Consider the following 27,634-nt stretch of genomic DNA (forward strand, 5'->3'; position numbering starts at 1 on the left):
GGCCGGCCGGGGGGCGGGGCTTGCTCGCGTGGGGGCGGGGCCGCGCCGCGGAGGGGCGGGCGACGCGGCGTGGGCGTGGTTACGCGAGGGGACGGCATTCCATGGGGGCGGGGCTACGCGAGGAGGCTGGCTGCGCGGGACTAGGACGGGCGCGTGGGTCCTCGGGGGCGGGGCTACACGGCAGGGGCGGGGCTTTTGCGCCCCGAGTGTGGGGCGGGCCGGGGTATGGGTGTCACTGGGGTGGGGATTCACCTAGGGCCCGTGCAGGTGCCGCTTACCTCTGTACCGCGGCCTCCTGCGCCAGGTGCCCCTCAGGGCAGGGCAGGGCAGGGCAGGGCAGGGCAGGGCAGGGGGCCTTGCGGAGGCGCGCACCCCCTGGCATTCCCGCACCTGCGCGTCCTGCCCGCTGCGCAGAGCTGCCGGAGTGCGGGGCGGCGCGGGGTGTCAGGCGCTCGAGCGCGGTGTTCTCAGTAGTCGGTGGCCAAGGTGGATAAGACGTGCGCCACCAACAGAAACCAGGCCCCCCAGGGGAGGGTGGCAGGGGCCACAGTGGGCCTGATCCAGGCCAGAAAGGGGTGGGTAGTGTTTACACTGTGTCGTGAAGTGTGACTGCGTCTTAGTGTAACACGAATAGCACAGATCATAGAGACCTCGAGTGGTGTAACTTTGAGCTGCATAATGACGGCTTAAAACCAGTTTTAGGTGGTAGTATGCAGACAATCCAGGGATTAAATCATTAAGAGCTCTAGGAGCTGCCCAAAATTACAATGCAACACGGCCCTGAGTTTGCCACTGTATTGCCAGAGTGAATTTAGGCTCTAATCTAAAAGTAGCCACCTACAAAGGGCCTCCTAAAAGTCAGGCCTCTGTGGATTCAGTGGCAGACCTAGGGCCTAAATTTGTCATTCCCTGTGGTTTGCCACTTATGTTCATCAGAGGGCAAATGCTGCTGCTACTCCATAAATGTTGATGATGGTAACTAAAAAAAAGGTAACTAGACTAGATGTAATTTGGTATTTTTAGCTGGAGTAGTGGACAGGGATCTGCAGTTTCTGCATTTTTTCTCTCCCTCTGCTAATGATTCCTTTTGGAAATTTGGAATAGAGAGCAAGTCATCTTGTGCAGCAATATATGTGTCCTTGTATCTTTACATAGAAGAACCTGGAGGGCCTGGTGGATGCCCTTGCACCCAAATTAGGTAGAGTTCCCAATTGAAAAAGAAAATCTTTTCAGAAGAAATGCTACTGTCTAAAGACCTGCAGAGTTGTGCTAAGCATGTTGTGCTGGAACAGCCCAAGGAAACTGAGCAGAGGCAATAACTGCACATGGGTAGGACTTGAGCCTAGTGCCTGCTCAGGGTCAGTGCCCTAAATTGCTCAGTGATACCCATCATGAATAGGTGGCATGGAAGCTGCAAGCCAGCAATTGGGGTGAACCAGAGATGATGATCTGAATGTTGCTATGGAGAGAGAAAATATTTCCAAAGGACAGAGTCAGCATAAGACAGAAGCAAAGAACCACAAATGCATCCAAAGGCAGCCAAGTTCAATGTAATTACCATCCTTATTAAGCAGTCATCAATGTCATTAAATATCATTAGGATTAAATTACTTCTCTAGGACTTTGGTTTAATTGGGTAATCCAGTTAATCAGAGTCTCAATTAAAAGGAAGCTATTGTCATAAACCATTTGTCTTTTTTTCTTCCTATTGAGCTGATCTGACTGTGCCATAAACCACTCAAAAGCCCCCAATCCATAGTTTTTTAAAGTGGCTTTGATTGTTTTTCAGAATGGTCAGGTGGTGAACATCTGCTATGAATTCTGTATCATCTACATTTAATGCCATGTAGGCATTTTACTTGTTTCACAAACTCCATACAGAGGTTTATTGAGTAAAGTAATACATTGCAGCATATGGAGGTTTCCACTGAAGGTAAAAGTAAAAAATGTCCTGTTTTGCTGCTGAGTCACAAATAAAAGCCTGAGCCTGCAAATGTTTAAACACAAGTTTAACTTCAAGCGTAAGTAGTTTCATTGACTTCAGTGGGACTGAGTAAATGCTTAGAGATGAGCACATGCTTAAGCATTTGCTGTGTCGGGAAACAGTTTGAGTTTGAAAAAACAGGAACCTGAGCCTAGATATTTTGAACAACAGAACTAGAAGTGGGAAAGAGCCTTTGAAGTCTTTTTCCTACAGTAAAAACAAGAAAAGCACAGACACAAGCCCATTCTTTCTTTTGCTGGTGACATTCATGGTATCCTTTTTAAAAGGTTTTCTGCTGTAAAGTCACTGACAACAGAGAGGTAGGTAGTATTCAAAACTACTTAAAAGTGAGGTTTGAAAGTTTGTATGTGTCTAGGTCACTATAGTTCAAATCCTATGAGAACAAATTAATTTGAATAAACAAGTTTTAACAAAAACAAACCCATCCAAGGCTAGGTATCCAGGTTGTAGCCATATCGGTCTAGTGGCAAAAGCAATCAGGGCTCGTGGTAGAGATGATATTTTTTATTAGATCAACTAGATTTTTGCAAAAAGAATTCTTTGCCCAAAAGCTTGCAATTAAAGATTTTTTAAATTATTTTTGCAAAAATCTAGTTGATCTAATAAAAGATATCACGTCTACCACGAGTCTATCCACGGCTAAGCACTCTTAACAGATTATTAACAACACAATCAAAGCCCAGCAGCCCCTACCTGGCCATTTCACAGCCTGCTAGATACCACACCTCCCCCTTTTCATCCTTGTGGATGTGTTTTCTGGCCTTCCCAGATCACCAAGTGTGGGCTATTTCCAAGTAATCTGGGGAGCAAGGCTCCCAATCCTCACCAGAAGCTGCCAGCTGCCACTTTCTCTGTGCTTGAAGCCCCTCATTTTAAACTCAATGACTGAAGGTGCAAGGATGTTGTACAGGGAGAGAAACAAACCAATCTTAGGCCATTTAGGGTTATATAAGTCATAGATGCACCTTAGGCTCCTTCTTCAAGACCCAGAGGAAGCCAGTGCAAATCCCAGTGCCTTGCTTGTCATCTGATCCCAGGGATGTTACTATAGAGGGTGCATTGCAGTTATCTAAAATGGCCTAATCTTGGAATAACTAATGAATGGATTAGTAGTAAGAACTTAATCCAAAAAGGAATTCCACAACCCCCCAGCCAGGTAAAAATAATAAAAGGCTGACTAGGACTGAAAACAACTGGTTTAATGCAGTTCTGATTAGGCCAGGTTATATGGGATGTATGACTCCCAGCAAAATAGACTAGGCATAGCCTAGAGTTAATTGCCAATTAAGTCAAATTAGCCAGGATTATTCTGAGGTAAAATGTTTAATTTGAATAATTCACAGGTACTTAGTGTCAGTCAATGGGTTTGTCAGTTTGTAAGGTCTGGGGTTTGCTGGGATACAAAATACTCAACTGTGAATCAAAATAGTTGCCTACATTTAGCTTGGGTTACTACTGTTACCCTTGGACATCTCTTTAGTGTCTTATCTACAATACTAGTTTCAGTGTAGTTGTTAGGGACAGTACCGAAAACCTAAATTGCTGTATTATTTTTTTTTTAGTAGTAGTCAGATCAGTTTACAAGGACTTTAGAAGTAGCTTTAGGTTGCTCTGCCTTCACTTCTAGACATGGCCCCTTGAGGTGTGTGTATCAGTATTGAAAAGTACTGTACATACTGTTTTTGACAGCGCTACGCTTGTTCTGTGGCTAGGGGACTTCTTTGCCTGTCATTCTGGCAGCTTTCCCTGGGCTAAGAAAAAGGGCTACTGTAGACTAGTTCCCAGTTTATTAAACTTCTATATCCCCCTTTAAAAACTCACATTTAACAAAAATCCTAGGTTTCTCAGGACAACTACAGAAAGAAAGGCCATTGTCCTGCTCCTTGGCAAGGGTTAACATGATCTTTCTTTCTATTGGAGGTTTGACAGTATGTATTCACACATTTAACAAGGTTTTTCATCTTGAACAGTGTAGGCACTTGCAAGTTGGAGCTGTGAATCTGTTTAGTGACCTTGTAGAGACAAATATACAAACTCAGTCTCCCCTCAGCTCCCTTCCTATGTTCCTAGGCTCTAACACATTTTAAATGAAGCTGCTGATTTTCTTCTGCATGGGTTATACCACTTGTCCAAAACAATGTACATCTGAGAAGAAGACAATGTATGCCTGAATGAATTAAGTGGTTAGTCCTGTGGCCAAAGGCCTAGAAATGTATATAGGTAAGGACATGTAAAGATTACAGTGAAAAGCTGTGTTAACCAGCACTTCATTAACTGGCATGCTCTATTAACCGGCATGCTGGCTGATGCCGGTCAACATGGGAAAAGGGAAACCAGAAGTGGGATTTCTGGTTTCGTTGAATCCCACAGCCTGGGGGAAAGCAGCCTATATATCTATATCTATATATAGATATCTTAAAGGACTAATACAAAAATAAAATGAACAAGAATGCAGCAAATGCTGTCTCTTTGTTAGGCTCTGGGAAAAAGAATGTAGAGGTGAAAAGATGATATGTAAGGAATGGTAGCTGTCTGTCATGTAGGGCTTTTTACAAAACCTGTGCCTTGCCGTACTCTCATCTAAGTTTATGCTACTGACTTCAAAGGGAACAGGATAGCACCTGCAGTTGTAAACAGGTGATGTTGAGCTCCAATTTTCACCTGTTAACAATGATGCAGGTGCACCTGGATGGTTATAAATGGTATAGGGAAAAAAGTGAGTGGTAATTTTTCACTAAGAATGGGCCTTACTGCAAAGCATTTGGTAACTGTCTGAGCTCCTGCATTTACAGCTGTATACAACACAGTAGGTTCTCTCCTCCTGAGAAATGTAGTGAGAATGTGCTGGGGTGGTCATTATCTTGTTTCATAAGTAGTGCAATATTTTGCCTTTGAGTTGCAAGTTATGGCTGGGATGTGTGTAAGTGGCCTCTTTTTGGTAGAAGGGAGACTAGTCTTTCAGCCTGATCTTTACACAGGTTGAATATCAAAATAACTGATTTCAATTGAGTTATCCTACTGCTCTAAGATCAGGAATAAGAGCCAGGATATGGGTGGGTTGGTTGTTTGTTTGCCTGTTCTTCCCCTTCTTTTACAAATTGGGTCCAAATGGATTTATATTTCATAATTCCAAGCTACTTTTCCTTAACTGGTTTAGAGCCAAGTGGTGATTATAATCAATGCTAATTCTCACACTTGTGGGAGTAAAATGAAAAAAACTGAAAGAATGATACCAACATGGGAGGAGAGGGCAATGACTTGTTCTACTCTAAAGATTCTGTACTTCTTGCAAATTAAATAGGCTAACATCAATCATATTCCTACTGTTTCTTTCTAGTTACAATGGGTGACTGGCACAACAGGGATGAAATTATTCAGAAATTGGATTTTTCCAGTTGTGGAGAAAAGAATGAGCTGGGAGAAGACAGCAGTATACAAGAGAAGGACTCCCAGAATTCAAGCCCTCAGAAGAATTGGGACTTTCAGAGCTGGAGTGTTACCAGTCCATTCCCAGTCACCCCCCATAGAAAATTAACTAACCTGTCTCTGACTGAGACAAAATTGTGGGGGAGTCCTGCAATTAAATCTGCCCCATGTGAGACACCCAATGCTAGTCTGGCTTGGGAGACTTCTGCAACTCCACTGCATTATATGACCTGGAAAAACCTGCAGCTCTATGATACCCCTCATACACCCAAGGTAAGGCAGCAGTTCTACTCTGTGCCTGCTAGATTTAAAAACAAGCAACATTTCTGGCTCTTGCAAAACAGAGTACCATTTACAGCCAAAGAACAACCTATGAACTAGGAATAGACTTCAGTCATTTGCTTTCAAGTACTTTTTGAGTACTTGATTTTTTTTCTAAGAATGGTTCATTTACCTCTGGGGGAAGAGAGCTTTATATATTGAACAGTTGGTGAGCAGCATCACTAGGCAGACAGCCTAGGTTAGGTTTTAAGGAGACCCTCTGTGGAAACACACAAATGTGCACAAAGCCCTAGAAATCTTGCTTGTCTTTAAATCTAGCTGTTCTATTGTCAGTTGACTTTATTTTTTTTATTCTATGTTGTTGTTGGGTTTTTGGGGGTTTTTTAGATAAGTTAACATGCTTATCAATGGTGATTTGGGGAGTCTCAACATCTGTTCCAAGGAACAAGTCTAGAGGGTTTCTGATCTAGATTTCCAAGATAAATAGATGAAACAGACAAACAGTGGGGTGGGGCAAGAAAAAACAATGAGATAACCACCAGACAGAGATTTCAGATAAATGTTTCATAGCTAGCAGTAGTCCCTGCTTGTCTCCTGTATAGTGTAATCCTAGCAATGACATGTTTGCAAGCAGGCACAGGGTAGAAACATTGCCTTACCTTGGGTGTATGGGGGGTATCATAGAGCTGCAGTTTTTTCCAAGTAATATAGTGTAGTGGAGTTGCAGAAGTCTCACAAGCTGGACTAGCATTGGGGGTCACACATGGGGCAGATTTCAGTGCAGGACTCCCCCATGATTGTCATGGTCAGAGACAGGTCACTTAATTTTCTATGGGGGCGGGGGGTTGGGGTGACTGGGAATGGATTGGTAATGCTCAAGCTCTGAAAGTCCTAATTCTTCTGGGGGCTTGAATTCTGGGAGTCCTTCTCTTGTATGTGGGCTTCCTTGAAAGGGCTGCCAATGAGCCCTCTGTGCTTTTCCTGAAACTCTGTGTTTGCAAATGCACATTAGCCATGGTACTTCTGGCCCTTCATAAGATGGAAGAGGACAAATCTTCTCTTTTGCTCTTGTCCCTCACTGATTAAATGGAGGTTGATCTAGTTTAAAGTCCTTCATCTTTACTAAGTGAGGCTTTTATAATTGCATTGGTTCAGAGAGCTAAAGACTTCTGAATTCTGCAGCCCTGGATAACTTGCATCCCAAAAGAACTAGCTGAACAGGGCAAATCTATGTTTCACTGAAGTTCATCCTGAAATGTTGGGAGATGGGGCCTGGGGAGAGGAAGACCAGATATGCAGAAAGTACCAAGTTTCCCAAAAGGGCAAGCACAATGACCTGGGTTCTGTAAACCAGTTAATGTGACATCAGTCCCAGGCAAACAAAGAAAAGGTGGAACAGGAATCAGGTGATTACGAATGAAAGGGTAGGGTCAACGTGGTTTTACAGAAAATGAGTCTTGTCAAATAAACCTTGTCTCCTCCTTTGAGATTACAAAGTTGACACGGGTAACTGCATAGATCTAATGCATTTAGATTGTTGTGAGGCTCATGGGCTAAGTACAGACATTTGTGGGGCATCAGGGGAGAGGTTAAATCAATTCAAAATGGCTAGCCGATATTGGAGAAGTCAGGATGAGGGGGGCTAGCCAGGAGTGGGGAGGTTGGTGGTCCAGCAGGCTGGAGGGGGTGGGGGGGGCAGGTGTGGTGGCGTCCCAGGGAGCCTACAACCCCATTCCTTCCGTGCATCCTCCAATTGGGACTTGCTTGGCTCTGCCTGTGGCAAATGTTGATAAAAGTGGCTGCACAAAGAGTGGCTTGTGGGATGGGGGTTGAGAGGGCTAACTGGGAAAGGCAGCAGGGGGCAAAAAATAGACCATTGCAGGGGAAGAGGGGAGTAAAAAGAGCAGTCGCTGTGCTGGGTCCAGTGGCTGGGTTTTCCCAGCCCCAGGGCTGTACAGGGGAAGCAGACATAATTTAGGTCAAACTGGTGCATGAAACTTGAATGACTCTGATACTATTACATAGATCTAAGTTTATTTTAAATTGGGTTCTGCAATTTTTAGACCGGTTTGTGTGCATGGAACTTCTGTACAGTTGCAGGTTTAGACTAATTGCTGGTCACTAAGACCAGGTCTGTAAACATAAGGTCGGCACTGGGACTGCCTAAATTTAAATCGGGTGGCCATTTTGAACCAGATTTAACCTCCCAAGTATCAGTACTTAGCCATGATGATATAAAATGTCACCATAAGATATTGAAGTGCTCATTAAATGAACTAACAGCTGGTGCACAACAGATCTCAAAGTAGCTACTGTAGGAAATACTTGTGCAATGGAAGTGTCTGGTGGGGCTTTGGGATTGATACTAGGCCTGCCTGGTGCTAATTGGTGTTCTTTTTCAAGGTCCAGGAGAAAATGTAAAAGTGCTGATGATAACACACAGATTAGTGAAATGGTAAATGATGATGAGGGAGCAGTTATGCACAGCAGTTGTCACTTGGTAAGCTAGACCTTTTCAGACCAGCATTTTTTTTTTTTTTTAATGCAGCCACATGTGAAGCTATATATGTAGGAACAAGGAATGCATATCATACTTGCACAATGACCTGAAAGTAATGACTCTGGAAAAAGATCTAAAGGTTACAATGATCAAGCTAATGACCATGAGTTCCCATCACATTCTTATGGTTCAAATCACTAATATAACAGAACAGCAGACTCTACCACTAAATATATTATCAAGACACATGCTGGAGACTATATACAATACTAGTATCAACATTTTGCAAAAGGTGTTAGCAGAGAGGGGCATAAAGTAGCTGCAAAGATAACTTAAGAACTCACGCAAAGCTCCCAATCTGAGAGATAATATGAACCCTTGGCTGAAAGCTGAAGCCAGACTAATTTAAATTAGAAACTGGTCACTTTGCCATCCCAGCAATTCCTTTGGTTATTTGTTTAAAGTGTATAGAAGTGACAGGCTCTGCACCTCTTGATGTGGTCACAGCAAGACTGGAAGCTTTTCAGAAAAACATGCTTCAGCTCTGTACAGGGGTAATGGCAAAATCTAATGGCCAGTTAGCAAGATCACTCAAGCTAGACATTCCCCTTTTTTCCACACTTGCCACAAGCTGGCTATCTGGTAATTTTGTGTCTGTAGCTTGGTATTCTGGTTACTGTCAAAATTATGTGCTGATGGCAATATAGAAAATCTCTCTTGAGGAACTTCTCCCCCCCCCCCCCACCGTCAGCAATGCTTACAGCAGAGATCTCAGAAATGTCAAAATGGTGTCCTTTCTAATCATCCTAGCTTTCCTGACTAATTTGTCCTGACCAAACTGTGATGCAACAGTTTCAGGGCTTGACAGAACTAGGTTTTATATGTTGATGGAACTGACAGTCCAGTGTCTATGACATGCTAATGCTGAGGAAAGAGGCACCAGTTCCTTTTGACAACTTCTACTGTATAATTGTTCTACAGTCCTTGCATGAAGGCAGAATTGCAGAAAATTAAAGAGAATGTAATGAATACGATAGTGGGGGTGGGGAAGGGAAGGTATTCTTGAAGGAATTGTGGGGCGGGGGGGAGGTCCACAGTAACAAAGCTTTCTTTTGTTGAATTGGGCACTGAAGAAAATAATTCTATTATTGTCTGTCCCTACCAAAGCAAAGGTGCTATGCTCAAACATTTGCTAATTTACCTGTGTGTCTGTTTTCACCTTTAGAGTCTATTAACAAAGACTGCTTTTCCTTCACCTGGAGGAAAGTTCCCTTCCAAAGGACCCCGGCACTTGAGATTTACTCCTGGTGTGGATCCAGATGAGACTGCCCAGACTTCACTAGTCAACATTAATCCCTTTACACCAGAGTCCTATCGACAGATGCTCTTGCTTCCTAATGGCAAGAGGAAGGCCAGAGGAGAGCTGTAAGCGTGCTCTTGCCACATCAAGCTGTTCAACTAAGGGGGTGGAAGGGAGTGGATCTGCAGATCTAAGCACTGATGGCAGAAGAGATGGTAGATTTGTTTTTTCTCTTATGAAATAACCCAATTCAATGCAAGGGATTCACAAATGCAGAACAAACTCCATGGGCGAGTAGTGGTAAATTGGAGGGGGTGATGGAGGGAACATAATGACTTCTTAGCAGGGAGCATGAATGTAATGAATGACGGAACCTATAACTACAATATTAAGACTGGCACAATGAGAACAAAACTCAGTTTGGGGTGGAAATAACCACCTTGCCTTTTCACTTTACAACCAACAAAGATGAAATATAGGTACAGTACAACACAGCTGGCAGTACCCTATTTAAGGGCTGTGAGCTGAATCCTGCCTGTCCCTACAGAACATCTTTTCCAGAACAGCTGGTTTAGGTGCAAACGAATACACAGTACAACTTGATTGCAGTGAAATTCTGCCCACTTCAAGTCCCCAAATTCATCTGGGTCTACTTTCAGTAGACAGTGTGCGGTAATCTCTTCCTTCCCCCACCCCCCCACTCCTAGTCGCATACACAGCAGCAAATTGCATGTCTGTACTTCTGTGCTGGTACTTCATCCTTTCTGCCCCTGTTAGAGCTGCTATGGTGGCAGATGCTCTTTCTATGATGGATAGAATACAGAAGCTGAAAGGTTGAGTTTATCAGATCATAAACAAAGATTTCTTAGCCCCAGATTTCATACTGTTTCCTGAGCAGGAGTTTTTTTGTCTTACAAAGCATCTCCTGTACTTTTTCAAAATGATTCTAGTTTGAAGATGTGAAATCTAAGCTTGCGACTGTTGGGAAGTGCATTCACACTCACTTGTGGCTAAACTTTTATCATTTTTAGGGGAGATACCAGCTTAAGAGGTGCCAAGGTAGAGCAAGGGCTGTCTGCCAAGGTAAGTGTCTCTTGTACCAGCAGCTATACAAACAAAAATTACCTTTTAAAGTGTTAATACTTGTAGAAACCCACTGTGCTAGGAATGTCAAACATACAGCCCATGGACTGGATTCAGCTTGTGGAGCAGTTTCATCCAGCCACTGGGGCTCCTGGAAGGACCATGGGATAGGGTCTACTGCTGAATTCTGGGATGAAGATCCCTCTTGGATGCATTTTGGTGGCAGTGGGGCATAGCTTTCTGCTACTTGCCCTAGTGCTGGAGGTGAGTCCAGACCCGGCCCATGAGGAGTCCCACAATCCAGATCTGGCCTGGGGGCTCAGTGTGCTTGACGTCTCTGTATTATGGTTTTGTATTACTTAAATGATGGTATCAGAACACTATACACGCATATGGAACAGTGGAGAATCCAGGTGTAATTTAACTTATTAAGGTAGGTAGAAAGCATTTATACTGTGGAAAAGTGATTCCTAAGCCTAAAAGAAATTTTATATTTGGACAAATCTGGAGTTATCACGTATCTAGAATATCTGTAGGTTAGCATTTCATACCAAAGGAGATAATGCAATGGCCTTGGCTCACATTGCTCACTCAAAGTAGCAAAAGCAGTATTTAAAGTTAGTTTTCCTATCCCATGTCCCTGGAAAAAATAAATTATAGTTATGCTGCTTTGGATTACTGGTCAATATGCTGACCAATGTGACTGGAACCATAAGGTTCCAAATAACTAACAGTTAGTATGTGAACTTAGATTTTCTTTCACTGTGATATTAACACATTTCTGGGCATCTTTACACATGCTTGGGAGGGGGGAGTTGATTAGAGCAGCTCTCAGGAGCTGCTCCAATTAAAGCACCTGCAGTGTCTCATGTATTCAGTATCCTGGGTGCTTTAACTAAAGCTTTGTAACTATTCTGTGTCCTGAGTACCGTTTTGAAGCATGAGGACACTGACACTGAATACATGAGGCTGCTAATTAGCGGGCATTGGAGTAGGCACCTGGCATGTGTGTAGGTGCTTTATATGAAAGCAAATACAGATTGTTTTCTGCTGCAGCATTTTTTCTAAATGTTACTGGTACCATTTGAAACGGGAGAGCAAATACTTCATACTACTAAGATTTAAGCTTAGCCTCTTCTCTGGGGGGGGAGGATTTTTATCCTAGGCCTTGGCAAGTAAGTACAAAGGATGTTCCTAATAGGTTGAAGATGCTTTGAATAATACGTCACTGAGTCTGGTCTCGCACATGGACGCCTTGAATTATCTCAGCTTGTTCACCTGTAGTGGCAGGTTAAGTGATTTGGTGAACACTGAGTCTCTGGTAGACAAGAGAAGAACCTGAACCCCTTCTTACTAAGTGACACTTTCTTTTCCTATTATTATTACTACACATGAATTTAGAGGCCAAGTATACTAACTGACATAGTGAGCAGGGTGTTTAGAACTTCAGCTTCCACCAGCTCAGAATCTGTTTTTGAGATTTGTTTCACTTCAACTTTAATAACCTTGGGCTTGTTCTATACATACATTTAACTAAAATAACTATGGTGGCTTGGGGTTAGGGGAGGAACACTCCCCAAGCAATATGGCTACAAGACTGCAAGATCCTTAATGTGGACTTGCTAATATTGATGAGAGGACGGTGTCAGTATAACTTCTTTGGTTCTGGGACCTGGTTCTAGCTTTATGACCATTCTTTCTTTCAGTGAAAGATGGGTCTTCTCTGAGTTAGGGAAGGAGATTTACTAGAATAGTTCTACAGTTTGAACTAATTGTAGATAAGACTATACCCTTTCTCTTGATTATTTTTATTTATTAATTTTTTTTTTTTTTTTTTTACAACAGATGTTTTTGATTGTCACTTAATTGCTTAGGCTTTTGTCCCTTGTCTTGCTTTTAAAGCCAGAATGTTTAATGGAGTGCTTAAGGGGAAATACCTCCATTCAGACTGGGCAAAAATGTTAGCTCCTCCTTTTAGTGCAGTTTAGGATTAACGTTATTATCCACTACAGCCTGTGGGTGAACAGTCACAAGTGTAGTTCCATGAAAACCTGTTTCCTTAATTGCCATGAGGAGTGGAGAAGTGGTGCTCTCTACCTGTGAAGGCCAGTACTGCAAACACACTGACACTTAATCCTGTCATTTTTTATCTTCAAAGCATGACAAATAAAGGGATGTAATGACACTGTATGTCCTGCTCCTACATGGTGGCATCAAGGATTTCTATGCATTATTCAAGGCTTCATATTGGAAAGCTGGATAATTTATCAGTCTGGTATCAAGTTGGTGTCATATTATCAAGTCAAGCAGTTCTCCATGCCAGGAGTAAATATATATATTCTGTGTGTGTATATGTACATATTTTTATTAAACAGACATGTAAAAAGTCCTAACCATGGGCAAGTAGGGCTTTGTGGGCTCATTACAGATACAGGCTTGCAATCTATAGCGTCCTTGTAGTGATGGGCCTTTAGGCTTAATAGTCTGCTACATCTTAATTGTCTTGTGGACTACCTCTTCTTCCACTTAAATTCTTATAATATTCTTTGTGGTAACCAGAGGAATTGCTTGTTTTACTCTCACATTTGGTTCCATCTGGAAGGGGAAAGGAGGGGGAGGAATACTTGCTTTCCATGCTCTTTGCCTCGTGTTCATCTTCTTTTCCCACTACTTGACCGTTTTGCTGCTGCTTTTCACCTTACATCCTTAAATTGTCCTCTTGTGACTGGTGGGCACTTCCTGTTTTCTGTCATTTTGTGTATTGCTAGCCTGAAGAAGGGCACTTGTAACATCTCTCCTAACTATATGTTGGTCCAATAAAAGATATCACTGGAAAAAAAGCTCCCTTGCTTTTTGCACTCCATGGACTATCGTGATTTAAAACAAACCTTGAGCTCTAGAAATGTGGACAAGCAGTACTGTGAATGTTTTAGCCTTCCAAAGACAAACAGCAAATGCTCCAAAGAATACTGAAGGGCTGTGTAGACTGAAGTGTGAACTGTTCCTGGAGTACAGTAAACCTGATGAAAGGCTTCTTATGCAGTTTAAGGGTATACTTACTATGCAAGAGACTAGGATTATTTCCTAAAACTAAACTGTGAATTAACGCTGTCTGTCAAATCAGAGCTGGACAAGAAATACTCCTGTAATCAATACAATCAAACCTGTTACAATAGTACAGGTAGATAGACCCTCCTGCACATACTCCTAACTTTGCCCGGTCTAGACTGGTATGTCTTGACCCACCCTGCAGGGGTGGAGGGGTGTGTGTGTATCCAGTTTTGGAAGGACAAAAGCTAATGGTTCTTAATCCTATCAGATATTCAGGGATTCCTCATTGTTACAAATAATTGATGAAGTTGAATAACTTCAACCCCTTCTATTGCTTCTTCAGAAAATAGTGTCCCTCAGCTGCAGCCTTAGAAACTGACAACTGCCCAGATAAAAATATATAACTGGTGTTGTTTAAGTGTATGATACAGGACCCAAAGGCACACAGCCAGCTAGAATACTATTCCCAACTTCTTGTCAGTGCTATATAACTTGTTACTAGAGTCCAGGCGAAAAGAAAATCCTTGTTCCTTTGTCCTTGGTCTATATAAGGCTGTAATTGGAGGAGAGATGGCAATTTATAAAGAAGGTGGAAGGAGGGAATTACAACAAAATGGGTAATGATCAACATGTTTGGCTGAGAATACACAGAAATTAAGAGGTTTCTGAATTGATGCTGCCTGAACTCATGATACACTGAGGTTAGTTCAAAGTCTGTCTGATTCCTCCTTTCTCTTGTAGATTTGGTTTTTGTTTTTGTTTTCTTTCCTAGAGATTACCCTTGAAAGCAAGCAACATGGTGTCCCGTTACAAGAAGGAATTTCTGGAGTTGGAAAAAATTGGGGTAGGAGAATTTGGCTCTGTCTACAAGTGCATCAAACGGCTTGATGGTTGTGTCTATGCTATCAAGCGCTCAAAGAAGCCTCTGGCAGGATCCTCAGATGAGTGAGTATACTATAATGATGGGAAAAGGAGATCCTATGTTCCTCAGGGTATTCCAGTTGAATGCAAGTCTTGCTTCTGAATGTTTGAGAGAATGAACATGTCTAAGTTGCGGAAGCTGAATCTATTTCTAACATTTGGGAGGTAGAAAGATATGGAATCTAAGTTCACAATTGCAAAGCTTCTAGAAGAGGAAAGAGGCCATATGAATTGACTTCTCTCATCACATTGCATGCTGGCTCACTAGTCCTATGCAGTCATTTGGCAAGAATACTACCCCCTACTCCTAACGCCTGAGACGTGAAATTTTGACACATTCAAAAGCTTGGCGGTCTCTGGCTGTGTAAGTTTTGTCTAAAAGGAGTTCTTGGCAGTTCTTCAGTGTTTCATTTTGTTTTTTTCATTAGCCAGTAGGGGTAGTGGAGAGGCCTCTACTATAGATAACTACCTCCCCCTCTCCCTCACATTTCCATTTGGTGACAGAAAACTTCCACTTCACCCAACTTATGGGTGGTGAGTAGTGGCTGGTAGAAGACTTGATCCTTTCTGCACCCTCTGGAATAAGTCAAAGTAACAAGTATTAGACATCCTCATCTGCCGAACGCTTTGCACTGTTGTGTAGAGCCTCCCTAAACAGAACGATTCAATTACTAGCAGAAGGCAGGTGCTTCATCGGATGAAGTGAGCAGGAGCTCATGAAAGCTTATGCATTTCTGATTCAGCGTGTAAGGTGCATCTCAACCTTGCTTTTTGCCTGACTTCAGACTATCATGCAAGTATAATCTCTAATCAAGTCTCAAGAATGTTTTTTCTTTTGGTGCTCTTTTCCAAAGGACTGGCTTCAGAGTTGATGCCACTTTATAAGCTGAAAAAAGGCTTTTCAAGGGTACTTCCCAACCATTATAGTTTGGGAGCTAAAAGCACCTTCTGCCTTGTGGGGGAGAGACCAAGTTTTGCATGATCATTGGTGAGGCCCTGAAGAGTCATGTCTAAAGCATTAGAGACCCACTGTTTCTATGTTCCTCTAGGCAAATGGCATTGCGGGAAGTCTATGCCCATGCTGTGCTTGGGCACCACCCCCATGTGGTACGTTACTACTCTGCTTGGGCAGAAGACGATCACATGATCATCCAAAATGAACACTGCAATGGTAAGAACTTAACTTGTACTGAGGCAGATGCCAGAATGACTTAAGTCACCCTTTTTATGTTTAAAGGGGTTAAACACCTTTTTCTTTTTTACTAGAGAAGAACACTTGAGTCAGGTTTTGGTTGATATATAATTCTATAGACCATGTGTAGCATTAAGCCTTAATGATTAAGGTGAATCTAAAAAGCTATGTTCCATATTGTTGCTTTTGGTGGGAATGGTAAAAACTAGCATATGTGATCATGGTGCATTAAAACAGGTTTGCCTTCTCAAGTGTTTTTAAATGCTTACTAACTTCAGGATTCTTAAAAATACCCCTTGTTTTGAGCTGTAGCTGGTCTGGGAATGCAGTCTGGAGGCAACTGCTCTTTTGAGGTTTATGTTAAAGCTGGATATTCTGAATAGCAGTAGCGTTTAGCTTTTTTTTTTTTTTTTTTAAGAACTGCTAATCTGCTGCATTAGTGGGACATGCACTGCCAGCAAACACATTCCTTTCCCCCCTGCCCCCTCCCCCTGTGAATGGTTCAGTGCATTACAGATAAAACTACAAGGGAAGGTAAGACTAGTAAACAGTCCTGTTAGTAGGAGTTTAAGGAGTAGTTGGCAGAGCATGGGAGAGCCTGTACCTAGCCACTTGAAAAGCACTACTGCAACCCTACAGCTTGGTTAAGCTTAATTCCTGGGGCCTGGGCCTGTAGTGATCAGTGAGTGACAACTCACTAATAAGACCTCTACACTGTGGGAGGGGAGGGAGCTAAAAATGCAGCAGCAGAATACTAACACACAGGCTGAACCCTTCCTGGCAGTGATCTTCATTTAAAATATTTTACATATACTAGTGCAGATCAATAAAACAGTTCTGCAGCTATGTTCATGATGTAGTATTTCATCATTCCTTCTATTGCTGGATGTAGCTTCAGTTTCCTTGCTGCATGATCTACTGTTCTCATAGGCAGGTCTTATAGCAGTGAGAGAGTGGCAGGATCCTAAATCATGTTGCAAGTGAGCAGTGAAGACGGCCTTGTTTACATTCTTGCACACATCTAGGACTCCAGCCTACCTTTTTAATATCCTTGCAAATAGGGAGTAGGATAGAAGAGATGGAGAAACCATTTTCCCTTGCCCCATCCCCTTGGGCAATAGAAAATGTCAGATCAGTTTTGGAAACCAGACTCTTTCTACACTGCTAAAGTGGCTAATTTGGCCAAGGCTGGTTAGTCTCCATCTTCAAAGTCGTTTGGCATTGGGCATAATGAACTCCAGATAATATGGATCAAATATTTTGCTTCGCTGGAAAAAGCACTTGGATCAAAGCTTGAATATTTCCATTAGGTGGAAGTCTTCAAGATGTGCTGCTGGAAAAAGCAAAAACTAGACAATATTTCCAAGAAGTGGAGCTAAAAGAAATCCTGTTGCAAGTCTCCATGGGGCTAAAGTACATACATAGCTCTGGCCTGGTACACTTGGACATCAAACCTAGTAAGTACAGCTCTTGCCCTCTCCTCAGACTTCTCATGCCTATATCCATTGATCTGTGTAGTGCAACTGAGGTGGGGTGTAAGGTGATAGTCTTCCTAGCCTTTAGACAGGCCAGGTATGTTCACAGATAGACTACTTTAATTATCGCAATTTAAATTTCTGTGCAGGATATTCTAGTCTCAAGTATATGCAATTTAAATCTTTTAAATACCAAGTGCACAAAACCCAAGTTTCATTATCCCTAAAACTGTACAGTTATAACTTGGAACTGAGTTTCAACGTGCTGTTCTTAAAGAGCAAGGAGATACAGGAACAATTTGCTACTCAGTAGCAAAACTAATGGGCTCTGGCCAGCAAAGGCTGACCAGTGCTGCTTGTATCCATTGAAGTGAGCATTTGTGAAACATGTTTCAACAGTGCAGATTATAACTTGATGAGGTTTTGCCAGTCAGCTCCTAATATGAAGGCTTCAAAAGTCTGATCTGGTCACTAGACGGCTTGGAGAGGTGATTCTACAATGCTCACCTGGGTAAAAATGTTTGACAATGGTTGTATTCTCTGCCAAGGACAGAGTCCCTGGCATGAAAGCTGCATCATTGTACAGGTGTGTGAAGTTACCCTCACCAATAAATATCATTGAAAATCCCTGCCAAATCTCTTTCTGAGCAAAGGAAAAAAAAATAGAACAAAATAAGAACTCCTGAGAGAGAATGAAGTTGAGTTGGTGGGTTTTGGATTATATGGGATGATATAGAGTTTCTGAATTGCCAAAGCTTTGTTATACTTGGGATGTGTTAACTTCACTTATTGTAAGCATCCTTGCATTCCAGCAGTAAAGCACATGTTTGGTATTGTGCTAATTGCTTTGGTATCATGACAAAGTTAGGGGTTTTTGTGGGGAGGAGCATCTCCAGATTGTACCAAGTAACAAGTTTACTGTCTGATTGCTTCACAGAAATACCAGCACAGATTGCTACTTCCTGGGCCCAGCTCTGACATTTAACCAGAGTTTGGAATTGGCTCCAATGTAGTCCAGGGGCTGGAGCTGGCAATTGTTTGATTTCCCCCGCCTTGGTCCTGGGCCTGGCACTACAGCAGTTTCAGGAGGCTCCAATCCACCTGCCCCAGCTGAAAAAGCCTAGACCCAATTCCCTATGGCCCCCCCCCCCCCCCCATTCTGAGTACTTTGAGCAGGACTGAGCTGCATTGCCCCAGCCCTGCTTCTGGTACCACAGACAGATGTTGATGAAGGTGCTCCACTTTGGAGCATCTTCATTTGAACCCTCATGCAATAAAGGTTCAGATTGTTGTGGGATTGCACCCTTTTAAAGCACTCTGCAACCATGTGCTTTTGTTTTGGTGATGGCTGTAGAGACCTTTCAGGGGCTAGATTGGGCAGAACTTGTCACTTCTCTGCACCTATTGTGATTTGGACTGAATGGCTTCTGGGATTAGAGGATCTAGTAGGAGAAACAGAGATGCACCTAGCACATCAAAGAAGGGTGAGGGGTGCTCAGGACTCCCCAGCACTGATGCAGTAGCTAACTGAGAACTCCTCTTTTCTGGAATGACTAACCTACTCAAAGATTAGAAGTATGCAGGAAGATGAAGCAGGAAGCATGCAGGAAGCTTTCATTGTTTTGGGATTTCTTAGTTAAGACACTGCTGTGGTTGACACACTTTAAAAAACAACAACAAAAAACCCAACAATGAACCCCAAAAAATCTTTGGGTGCATAGTCTAGTCCAAAAGCAGGCTAACCTGTGGCAGCAGATCAATTCCACTATATGTGGCTGAACGACTTCATTTTTGACATGCTGCTAGTGTTAATAGTGGATAGAGTAGAATTTTAAATGCCTTCCAGAGCATGTCAATAAGACTAGTCAAGTTCATACGCTGTGCTCTAGAATCTGTAAACCTTTATCTTGCAGGTAACATTTTCATCTGTCACAAGCTGACTGAATCATCAACTGCCAATCAGGAAGACAGTGATGGTGAAGATGATGGTTTCTCTTCTAATGTGGTATATAAAATTGGTGGGTTTAATCTGACTTGTGGACTGCTGAAACTGAAAGTAGGCTAATTCTAAACATGGCCCTTAAGACAATGATTAATGGATACTTAATGGCTATAGGAATGTTGCTTAGTCTAGATCTGCAAAGCTGATGGCTGTGGCATAGTCCTGAATGCATGAAGTAGAGACTGGTGCTTCTTGTTTATTAAATGGGGGCTGTGATGAATCCAGAAAACTTTTTCTTTGCTTGGGTTTTAAAATCGGATCCCAAACCCAACTATCTGGGGTACAGTGAAGAGATGGACATACTACTTCAGTCTTCTAGTTGTCCTGTTGGCACCTTGCAGCTCCTTACAAAGAACAGACTTTTCCAAGGAAAATTAATCTGTGGGCTGTCAACTGACTTTCTAGTTATGTTTGTCTTTCTATTAGGTGACCTTGGCCATGTAACATCAATTACTAATCCTCAAGTGGAGGAAGGAGACAGCCGGTTTCTGGCCAGTGAGATTTTGCAAGAGGTACAGCTGCCATGTGCAAGTGGTAGTGGATGGGGGGAATGGGAGCTATATGAAATGGGCTGGTTGCATTGGACTATTGGCTCTTTTGGTGTAAAGAATAACGTGAAGCTATATGATGCTTTGTAAATGTTGCAACACTCATAGGTGCCTCTAGGTAGTCTCCAGTAAAGCAACTACTCATAACTGTGTAGGATGACACTGGAAAAAGTAATCTAAAGCTCCTTGTAGATGGAACTAGAATTGCATCTGAAGTGTCCTTGTACTCAAGTCACTAATACCCTAACAAATTCTCTATGCCAGTGGTGTTTTCAACCACAGGGCTGCAGCACCCTAGAATGCCTTGAGATCCTTTCAGGGGTGCCACAGGATGGGGATTCCAAGTAGATTTCATAAACATTCTGACATATTTTGCTCTGAGTTCTTTGCAACAGAAGAATTGTTCCTATTTATTTTTCTGCACTCAAAAAAAATGAATGAGAAGTAGGAGCTAGTCTTTCCCAAGACATGCCTGAAGCCTATTGAGGGGTGCCTTGAGCCTAAAAAAAGTTGAGAACCACTGCCCTATACAGTGCATACCACCACCCATACCTCCATGTCTCTGGAGGGTCTGCTCTAATTTTTAGTGGCCAAACTGTGTCTGATCTGTCAGACAAACCAAAGGGCGCCATCTTTTTACAAAACTGAAAAGAGAAACAGCCTGAGGAGTTGTCCACTAGTTCAGGTACTTGCCTTGTGACCATGGTTCTCCAAATTTTCTGAGCCAAGAGATCACTGTCAACTTTCACCTGTATCAAAACTCCTTTAACTAAAAATGTTGGTAGATAAGCAATCTGCTGACTCTTTCAGTGGCTTTGCAGTTTTGGACCTGTCCCGTTATGGTTATTCACATCTTTCATTCCTGAATCCAACTGGAGCATGATGGGTTGATCGGTCTTAATTCAAGTGAACACATAGGCCAAGCTATCCAGCAGTAGTCACTACTACATTGAGGGCTAGAGGCATAGATTCACTAGGGAGTCCTCTAGCCATCTTGATATCACTTCCCCAGATCAAGCCTGGAAGTTCTTTTAAGATTTGGAAGATGCATCTGTGTACAACTTGTCAATACTAATTAATATGGTAAAATGGAAGCTTCTCATATTGCCATTCCCCCCACTCAACGCTTTATTCAAAAGCAGTAATGGGTGGGATAATGAAGGTAGCTCCATACATGTATATTTTAGGAAATACTACCCTTAATTTTAGCTTACTGAAGTATTATATAATTGTGCTAAATCCTGGATTGTATGGGTGATCTGCTATTTTCTGTCCACAGCAATATTGCTATCTGCCAAAAGCAGACATCTTTGCCCTTGCCTTAACAATAGCTCTGGCAGCAGGGGCTGAACCCCTACCTTGCAATGATACCATGTGGCACCACATCCGGAAAGGCAACCTTCCATTAATCCCTCAGAAGCTCTCGTGTGGCTTTCTTGAACTGCTCATGGTGAGTGCTTCCAGATGCAATATGAAGGAGGGAGATGCTGCCAAGTAGCAGCTAGCAATGAAAAACCGTAAACCTGAACTCCTTCACTTCCTGTCCTAGCTCATGATTCACCCTGACCCAGTTACAAGGCCATCTGCCACGGCTCTTACTAAGCATCCAATTCTCCGTCCCTCTCTTGGAAAAGCTGCGCAGCTCCAGAAGCAGCTAAACGTGGAGAAGTTTAAAACTGCCATGCTGGAAAGGTATGGGCCTTTGGCCTAAAGTGGGAGGGCCACCCCTAAACAGTACAAGGAACCGCTTGTCTTGGTATCATAACAGTTACTGCCTCTGTTCAAGTCTGAGGTGGTGATATCCAAGACCAACCATTTGTAAATCTAATGAGTCTGATTACTGGGTGCACAGGTACAGGGAGGAGGTTTGTAGGATACGGCTGTAATTTACAAGTAGCATTAAGGAAGCAGCAATTCAGCACAGTAATGAAGCTGAAAGTGATTGTTCGCCCAAGTCAATCAATTTGCTGACCTATACCCTGTCTACTTGGGAGGAAGTTGTTGTCTACAGTAATGAATCTGTGACAGGGTGAGAAATCAATGTTGAACTGGTAGTGTAGCCCAGCCCAGGGGAAAGTACTAACTGCAAGTGCAGATCCCATTTCTCTTGTCGCCTTTCAGCTGCTACTGATCCCAGCAGCATTCTGCTAAAGCTGTAGTTGTAGAATTGGGTCAGCTCTGACTCATGTGCCATTCCTCTTAAAACAATACCACTACCTTCCCCCCCCAAGGTAAGTTCCTCCTCCTTACTACAGGCAAGAAGGCATGCACATTCTGGAAATGGGGATGACTACAGTATAAGTAGCTTCCACAAATGGAATCTAGTGCTTGGAGTTCTGACTAGATTAATGCAGGGATAGGGAAACATGCTTATTATGTCACAGGAATATTCCAACCTGCTAACCTCCAAATATCTGAATAGAAAAGGAAATGAAATGGGAGATGCTTGGTATTAATGACAACAGACCGAGAAATACAGTGTAGTATGGAACTGTGCTGCACATGAGAACAGGTGGCAAAAACCTAACTTCTTTGAGGGCAGAAGCTTTAAGTTGTGCTATAATTTAATGCTGGGGGCAAAGAGATCAGAATTCTGCCAGGGTTTTGTTTTGGGGTTTTTTTTTTTGTCATTTGTTTCCTATGATAGCGATATATAACTAACCTTAGCTTGCCTTTGTAGCTGTGACATGATGGGATTTCTCTCTCTCCTTTTTCTTAGGGAACTGAGAGCAGCACGTCTTGCTCAGACATTCAGGAAGGAGCAATCTTTAGGATGTGCCAGACTAAAAGAGTGCGAAACTGCCTCCAGAGAGAGAAACAAGCGCTTGGTGGGAGGGAAGAATTGTCACTCGCTCAGTTTTACATGGGGAGGTTACTAAAAACCTCAGGTTACTGAACATTGCTATGAAAGCAGAAGGTCCACATGAACAAACACACCCTGCTAACACTCCTGTAGTATTTCTTGCTGACCCCATTGCTCACAGGAGATTTATGCTGTCATGGTTGGAGAAGTGACCCGTTTATTTCCTTCTGTGTGCAACTTAACTGCAATGCCTGCAGTGTTGTCCCTTTTGAACTAGTTGCTTCTGGTACAAGTGGGTATCTTGATTTTTGTATTCTAGACCTGTAAAGCTCTGAGATTGCAGAGCAAAAGATAGAAATTCCCTGCTACTTACTTTCCATAGCCTCCTATGTCCAGCAAAACTATCTTGAAAGACCTTTCCTGTGGCCTAGTACTTGGAGGGCCAAAATATCAATTTAAATGGGTATTGGTTGTGTAAGTAGGAGAAAGCAACTTGAGCTCTGGGTGAACAATAAACATGGCCTGTTGGAGCTGAGGGGGTTCAGCATACTACCCAGTCAAAATATGTTTTTAGCTTGGAGACAAACTTGTCCCTAAAATGTTCAGAGGGACTAGGGATCTGTGTAGAATGAAATAAGTGGCATTCCACTGAGGGGGGAGAAAGAGGCAAAGCAACACAACTTATTTTAGTTTCAGCTGAACTAGGGCTACTTTTCCTGCAGAATTTAAAGAAACTTTTTTTTCTTTGCACAAAGTTTAAGTACTGCACAGTTCAGTTGCCAGCCCCAGGAATCTCATCTTTGTTCTTATCTGTGAGGGTTTCTAGACCAATATGGAACAGCTGGTATACATTTTTAATGTTGCAATGGGTGGGGCTCTCTAGCCACTTCCCCTTCTGCTGAGTTAGAACAACTGCCTAACTGCAAGATTTGGATTTTCAACTAAGTGGAGAGGAAAATGCAAATAACTTTTAGAATCTTCAGTTTTGGGAACTGTATGTACAGTGTCTAAATATTAAAAATAAAATTTAATCTTATCCCCTTGATAAGTGTAACTTCCTCATATTTCTTACTGGATATCTTCCTGTCCAAATCCCAGGGAGTTCGAGCACTGACTAGGGCAGTAGAATATGGAAAAGAAAATTCTTAGCCTTCAACAATTTTAACTACTTTTGGATCTTATGGAATTTTAAAACCCAATGCTGTCTGGCAGCCAGAAGTGAATATAAGCTGTTGAGTCCTTGCCCCTTCATTCTGAAAATGGAACATGCAAATAAAGACTTATTTTTAATCTTTCCTTTTACTGAAGACAATGGTGTTTGGATTTTTTTGTGGGAGAACTTAAGAAAAATTGGTCAGGCAAAGTACTAAAAGCTTAAAAGTGTGTCAAGCATGGGATGGCAGTATTTCTTAGCTCAAATCTTCTCTAGTAATTTACTTCTCATTCATTAGATTGTGTACATGAAGAAAAGACTTGATCTTCTTCCATGTTCCAGGCTAAAAAAAAGACCTCTTTCAATTGCTCGCTGACACCTGATATCTGTGATTGCAGCCTCAGTATTGAGGGAGAAGAGCATAGAACTGAATGAATTCAGAGCTAATCGACTAACCCCAAGATCATAAGCAATTTTAGTGAATAGCTTCCCAAGAGAAGTATTCAAGAGTAGGTTCAGGCTTGATATCAGGAGGCATTACTTTACTGTTAGGGCTCCCAGCCTCTGGAATGGGCTCCCAAGGGAAGTGGTGCTCTCCCTTACCTTGGGGGTCTTCAGGAGGGGGTTGGATAGATATCTGTCTGGGGTATTATGATCCCAGCACTCATTCCTGCCCAAGGCAGGGGGTTGGACTTGATGATCTGTTCAGGTCCCTTCCAACCCTAGAAACTATGGAACTGTAAGAATTGGGAATATTTTTACTAGCTTGTTCAGAAAGCTGGCATCTCCTTAAAGTTAAAATTGAGGGTTTTTTTTGCAATAGAAAAATTGTGCTATTATTTTTCCATTGTCAAATGACAAAGGAAAACAAAGAGTGGGCATTTGCTGAGGAGGATCCTGAGTCTATGCAGGAGTGCCTCAAGTCTAAAAAAGGTTGAGAACTGATGTGCTAAGGTCTCTTTTACACCTGAAAAGAAAAACAAATTTTGTGAGAACTTTGTCCTTTATTGACTGAAAAAAATACAGAAAATTGAACCATTATAAAAATTGAGGGGAAATTAAGTTACTGGATGTATTTGCTCTACTAATAACCAAATTGAAAAGAACTAATAAAGTAGCTGACATTAAGTGTAGCCTCTTTCTGACCTGAGAATTATACCTGCTAGAGATGCACTATGATAGTAGAGTAGTTGTAGCATTGCCTTGTTAAAATGAATATGCCTCAACATTCATGTCCCACCCATCCCTTCCGGTCAGGTTTGTAGCACACACTGACGAAGCCTGACAACTGGCAGCTCCACATGTGCTCTGATGGAAGAAAGGTTACCCATCTCTGGGCAGCACTTGAGGTTTATTTAGGGTGTCTCCTTGATCTGCTATTTCATCCTAGATCAGTGGTACTCAACATTGATAGACTTAGCCCCCTCTCCCCCTTAGGAAAAGCTAGCTCTGAGCTTGTGCTTGCTTTTTTTTTAAAGTAGAAAAAGTCCAGGGAAGGGCAACAAGAATGGTTAGTGGCATGAAGGGGTTTCCAGATTGTGGTAAAAATACAGCATAATCTATACACCCTGCTTTTGTAATTGCTTGTGCACTCCGCATGTTTTCACTCTTGCTTCCACACATCACTAAGACAAGTAGACTAACAATTGATTTACGAGTAGAACTAAAATTCTGCAGACGGAGCCAGGAACGGATGCAATAAATAACTCCTTATGAGAGATAAGAGAAGAGGGACAGGAAAGATGCTGATGTGGAGAGATCAGACGCTGACCGAAGGATGACCGCGGGGGGCTTAAGAACTGCCCCTGGGAGGGGATTTAAGATGTAAATGATACATGTATGTAAACCATCATAAAACATGTAACTGCTAAGACATATGATGCAAGACGTAATGCTAAGTCTGCCAATAATTGCACGACACGTTGAAATCTATTGTTTACGTTGGCTATAAAAAGAAGCTTCAGAGACAGTTTGAGGTTGACTTGGCTTTGAACATTGAGTTCCCTTGTTGACCTGTTTGCAAACAATAAACTCGAGTTGGACCCGGCCTGAGTGTGTATGACTCTCTCCTTGAGGTGTATTGGAAAAGCCTCCAGGGGCACGAAACTAGCCGTTTGTGCAACAATATGAGAAGAAACTAGAGGCTAGGCCTGTTCAGTTTAGAAAGGAGCTGCGTAAGGGGGAACATGATAAAGGTTTACAAAATGCTAAATGGTGAAGAGGAAGTAAATTGAGATTTTATTATTTACTCTCTCTGTCAATGCAAGAACTAGGGGTCATGAAACCAGTAGGTAAGTTTAAAACTAACAAAAGGAAGTGTTTTTTTTTCACACAGCATGTAGTTGAAGTGTGGAACTCATTGCCACCAGATGTTGAGGAAGCCAACAGTTTAGCCAAGATTCAAAAAGGGACTGGACAAATTCTGGGAGGAAAGGGGCATCAGTAGCTATTGAGTGCAGGAGTTGGAGATGCAGCCTCTGAATTTAAACTTTCTAGACCTTAAATGCTGGAGGCTGCAAGTGAGAGGAATAGTGGGGGAAAAAACCCTGGTCATACTCAGTTCACTTTCCCTTTCAGCATCCTGAGACAAGAGACTGGGCCAGATGGATCTATAGTCTGATCCAGGAAGTGGCAGCCCTTATGTTCTTCAAGAACTCCACAGAAGCCCAGGGTATGGCAGAATGGGTGGAAGACTCTGAATTCCTATGTAAAACCGCTGGGTTGGTCTTGTGCATCATGCTTGCACACCTTGCAGTGCTGAGGCGGCATGGCAACCCTGGGGCGCCCCAGCAGGCCGCAGCCCCTGGTTAAGAATCACAGTCCTAGATGCCTGTCTGCCCTTAACGACAACCACCCCTTATGCACATGATGCAACTGCGCCATAGACGTAGACTGCCCGCAAGGGCAAAGCAATTATCACAGGAGAAAAAGGACCGGGTCTCAAAAGAGCCAACCCAGCTACAAAGCTTGGGCTTGACAAGGTGTAACAGTTTCAGTTATCTCTGGTTTCTATTCAGTTTTCTTCTGAACATTTTTTTTTCCGCCCCAGGCATGGAACGGGAGGAATTTTTCTCCTGCCTCTTGCTACGGGTGTCAAGTTTGGTTTTTGTTGGGGTTTTTTTTTTGCCTTCCTCAAAAGTACTTGGTGTTGGCCGTGGCTCGAGCGGCGTTGTGCCAGGGCTTCTGGTTAGAGGGCCTTGCCCCTCCACTCAAAGTCAGCCTGGTCACCACTTCTGAGAAAAGGAACAAGTTTTACCCCATGGTTAGATTGGTATGGATTGTGGAGAGTTTTGCCTTCCACTGTGATCAGGTTCACAGGCCGGTCTCTCGAGTATGTTTTAACCACACACGCAGCACTGGGACACCCGCAACCCGTATTCCCCTGTAGAGGATAAGGGTAGGGTTGCCAACTCTATTTGAATCTATTCCGGGAGGCTTCATCACATCACGTGATGTAATGACTGATCTACTGTACTGAGTAGACTTTACACCAGGAAGGCAAACGCACGTTACCATTGCATGTTAAAAACCCACTGGATTACTGTATACATTTGGATGTAACATGTAATATTTCTTTTAATGAATATCGTTTATCTCGTGGGTGACTCTCAGCAGTCTCCTGGAGATTTACATTGCATCCCTGTAGACTCGGCAACCCTGGATAAGGGGCGGGTTTATACGGGCTGGCTAGGTGCTGGTGGTGCTTGGGGGCAGCTTTCAGAACAGGCTCTTAGTTTGAATGGGAACGATCCAGGCTTGAGCAGGGGCCTCGAGCAGGCGGCCTGCTGAGGGTCCCGCCAGCCCTGCAAGGGGAGCGTGCAATAAAGAGATGAGGGACCAGCTACGAGCAGAGAGCCCGGCCCGCCAAGCCCGCGCCTGCCCCAGGGCCCGGC

At 42.8% G+C, this 27,634-nt stretch overlaps 1 protein-coding gene across 6 annotated transcripts; it reads left to right on the top strand.

Annotated features, from left to right (window-relative positions):
- The first annotated feature begins 4,698 nt into the window (after window positions 1-4,698).
- Window positions 4,699-24,099, top strand: WEE2 (WEE2 oocyte meiosis inhibiting kinase). Of its 6 annotated transcripts, none has more exons than XM_006278275.4 (12): window positions 4,699-4,769; window positions 5,343-5,704; window positions 9,439-9,638; window positions 10,545-10,596; window positions 14,420-14,592; window positions 15,618-15,739; window positions 17,071-17,217; window positions 19,149-19,253; window positions 19,664-19,749; window positions 21,065-21,235; window positions 21,335-21,477; window positions 22,505-24,099. In XM_006278275.4, the coding sequence occupies exons 2-12, from the start codon at window positions 5,348-5,350 to the stop codon at window positions 22,662-22,664; spliced, it is 1,716 nt and encodes a 571-aa protein (XP_006278337.1). In that variant the 5' UTR covers window positions 4,699-4,769; window positions 5,343-5,347; the 3' UTR covers window positions 22,665-24,099. The 6 variants fall into 6 exon arrangements, with proteins under 6 accessions (XP_006278337.1, XP_014464296.1, XP_019344781.1 ...); XM_014608810.3 differs by having other exon boundaries at window positions 4,716-4,811; window positions 22,505-24,098; XM_014608839.3 differs by lacking the exon at window positions 5,343-5,704 and adding an exon at window positions 8,117-8,213 and having other exon boundaries at window positions 4,730-4,811; window positions 22,505-24,097.
- The last annotated feature ends 3,535 nt before the right edge of the window (window positions 24,100-27,634 follow it).

The sequence above is a fragment of the Alligator mississippiensis genome, chromosome 4, assembly GCF_030867095.1.
Source record: "Alligator mississippiensis isolate rAllMis1 chromosome 4, rAllMis1, whole genome shotgun sequence".
NCBI classification, from domain to species: Eukaryota; Metazoa; Chordata; order Crocodylia; family Alligatoridae; genus Alligator; species Alligator mississippiensis.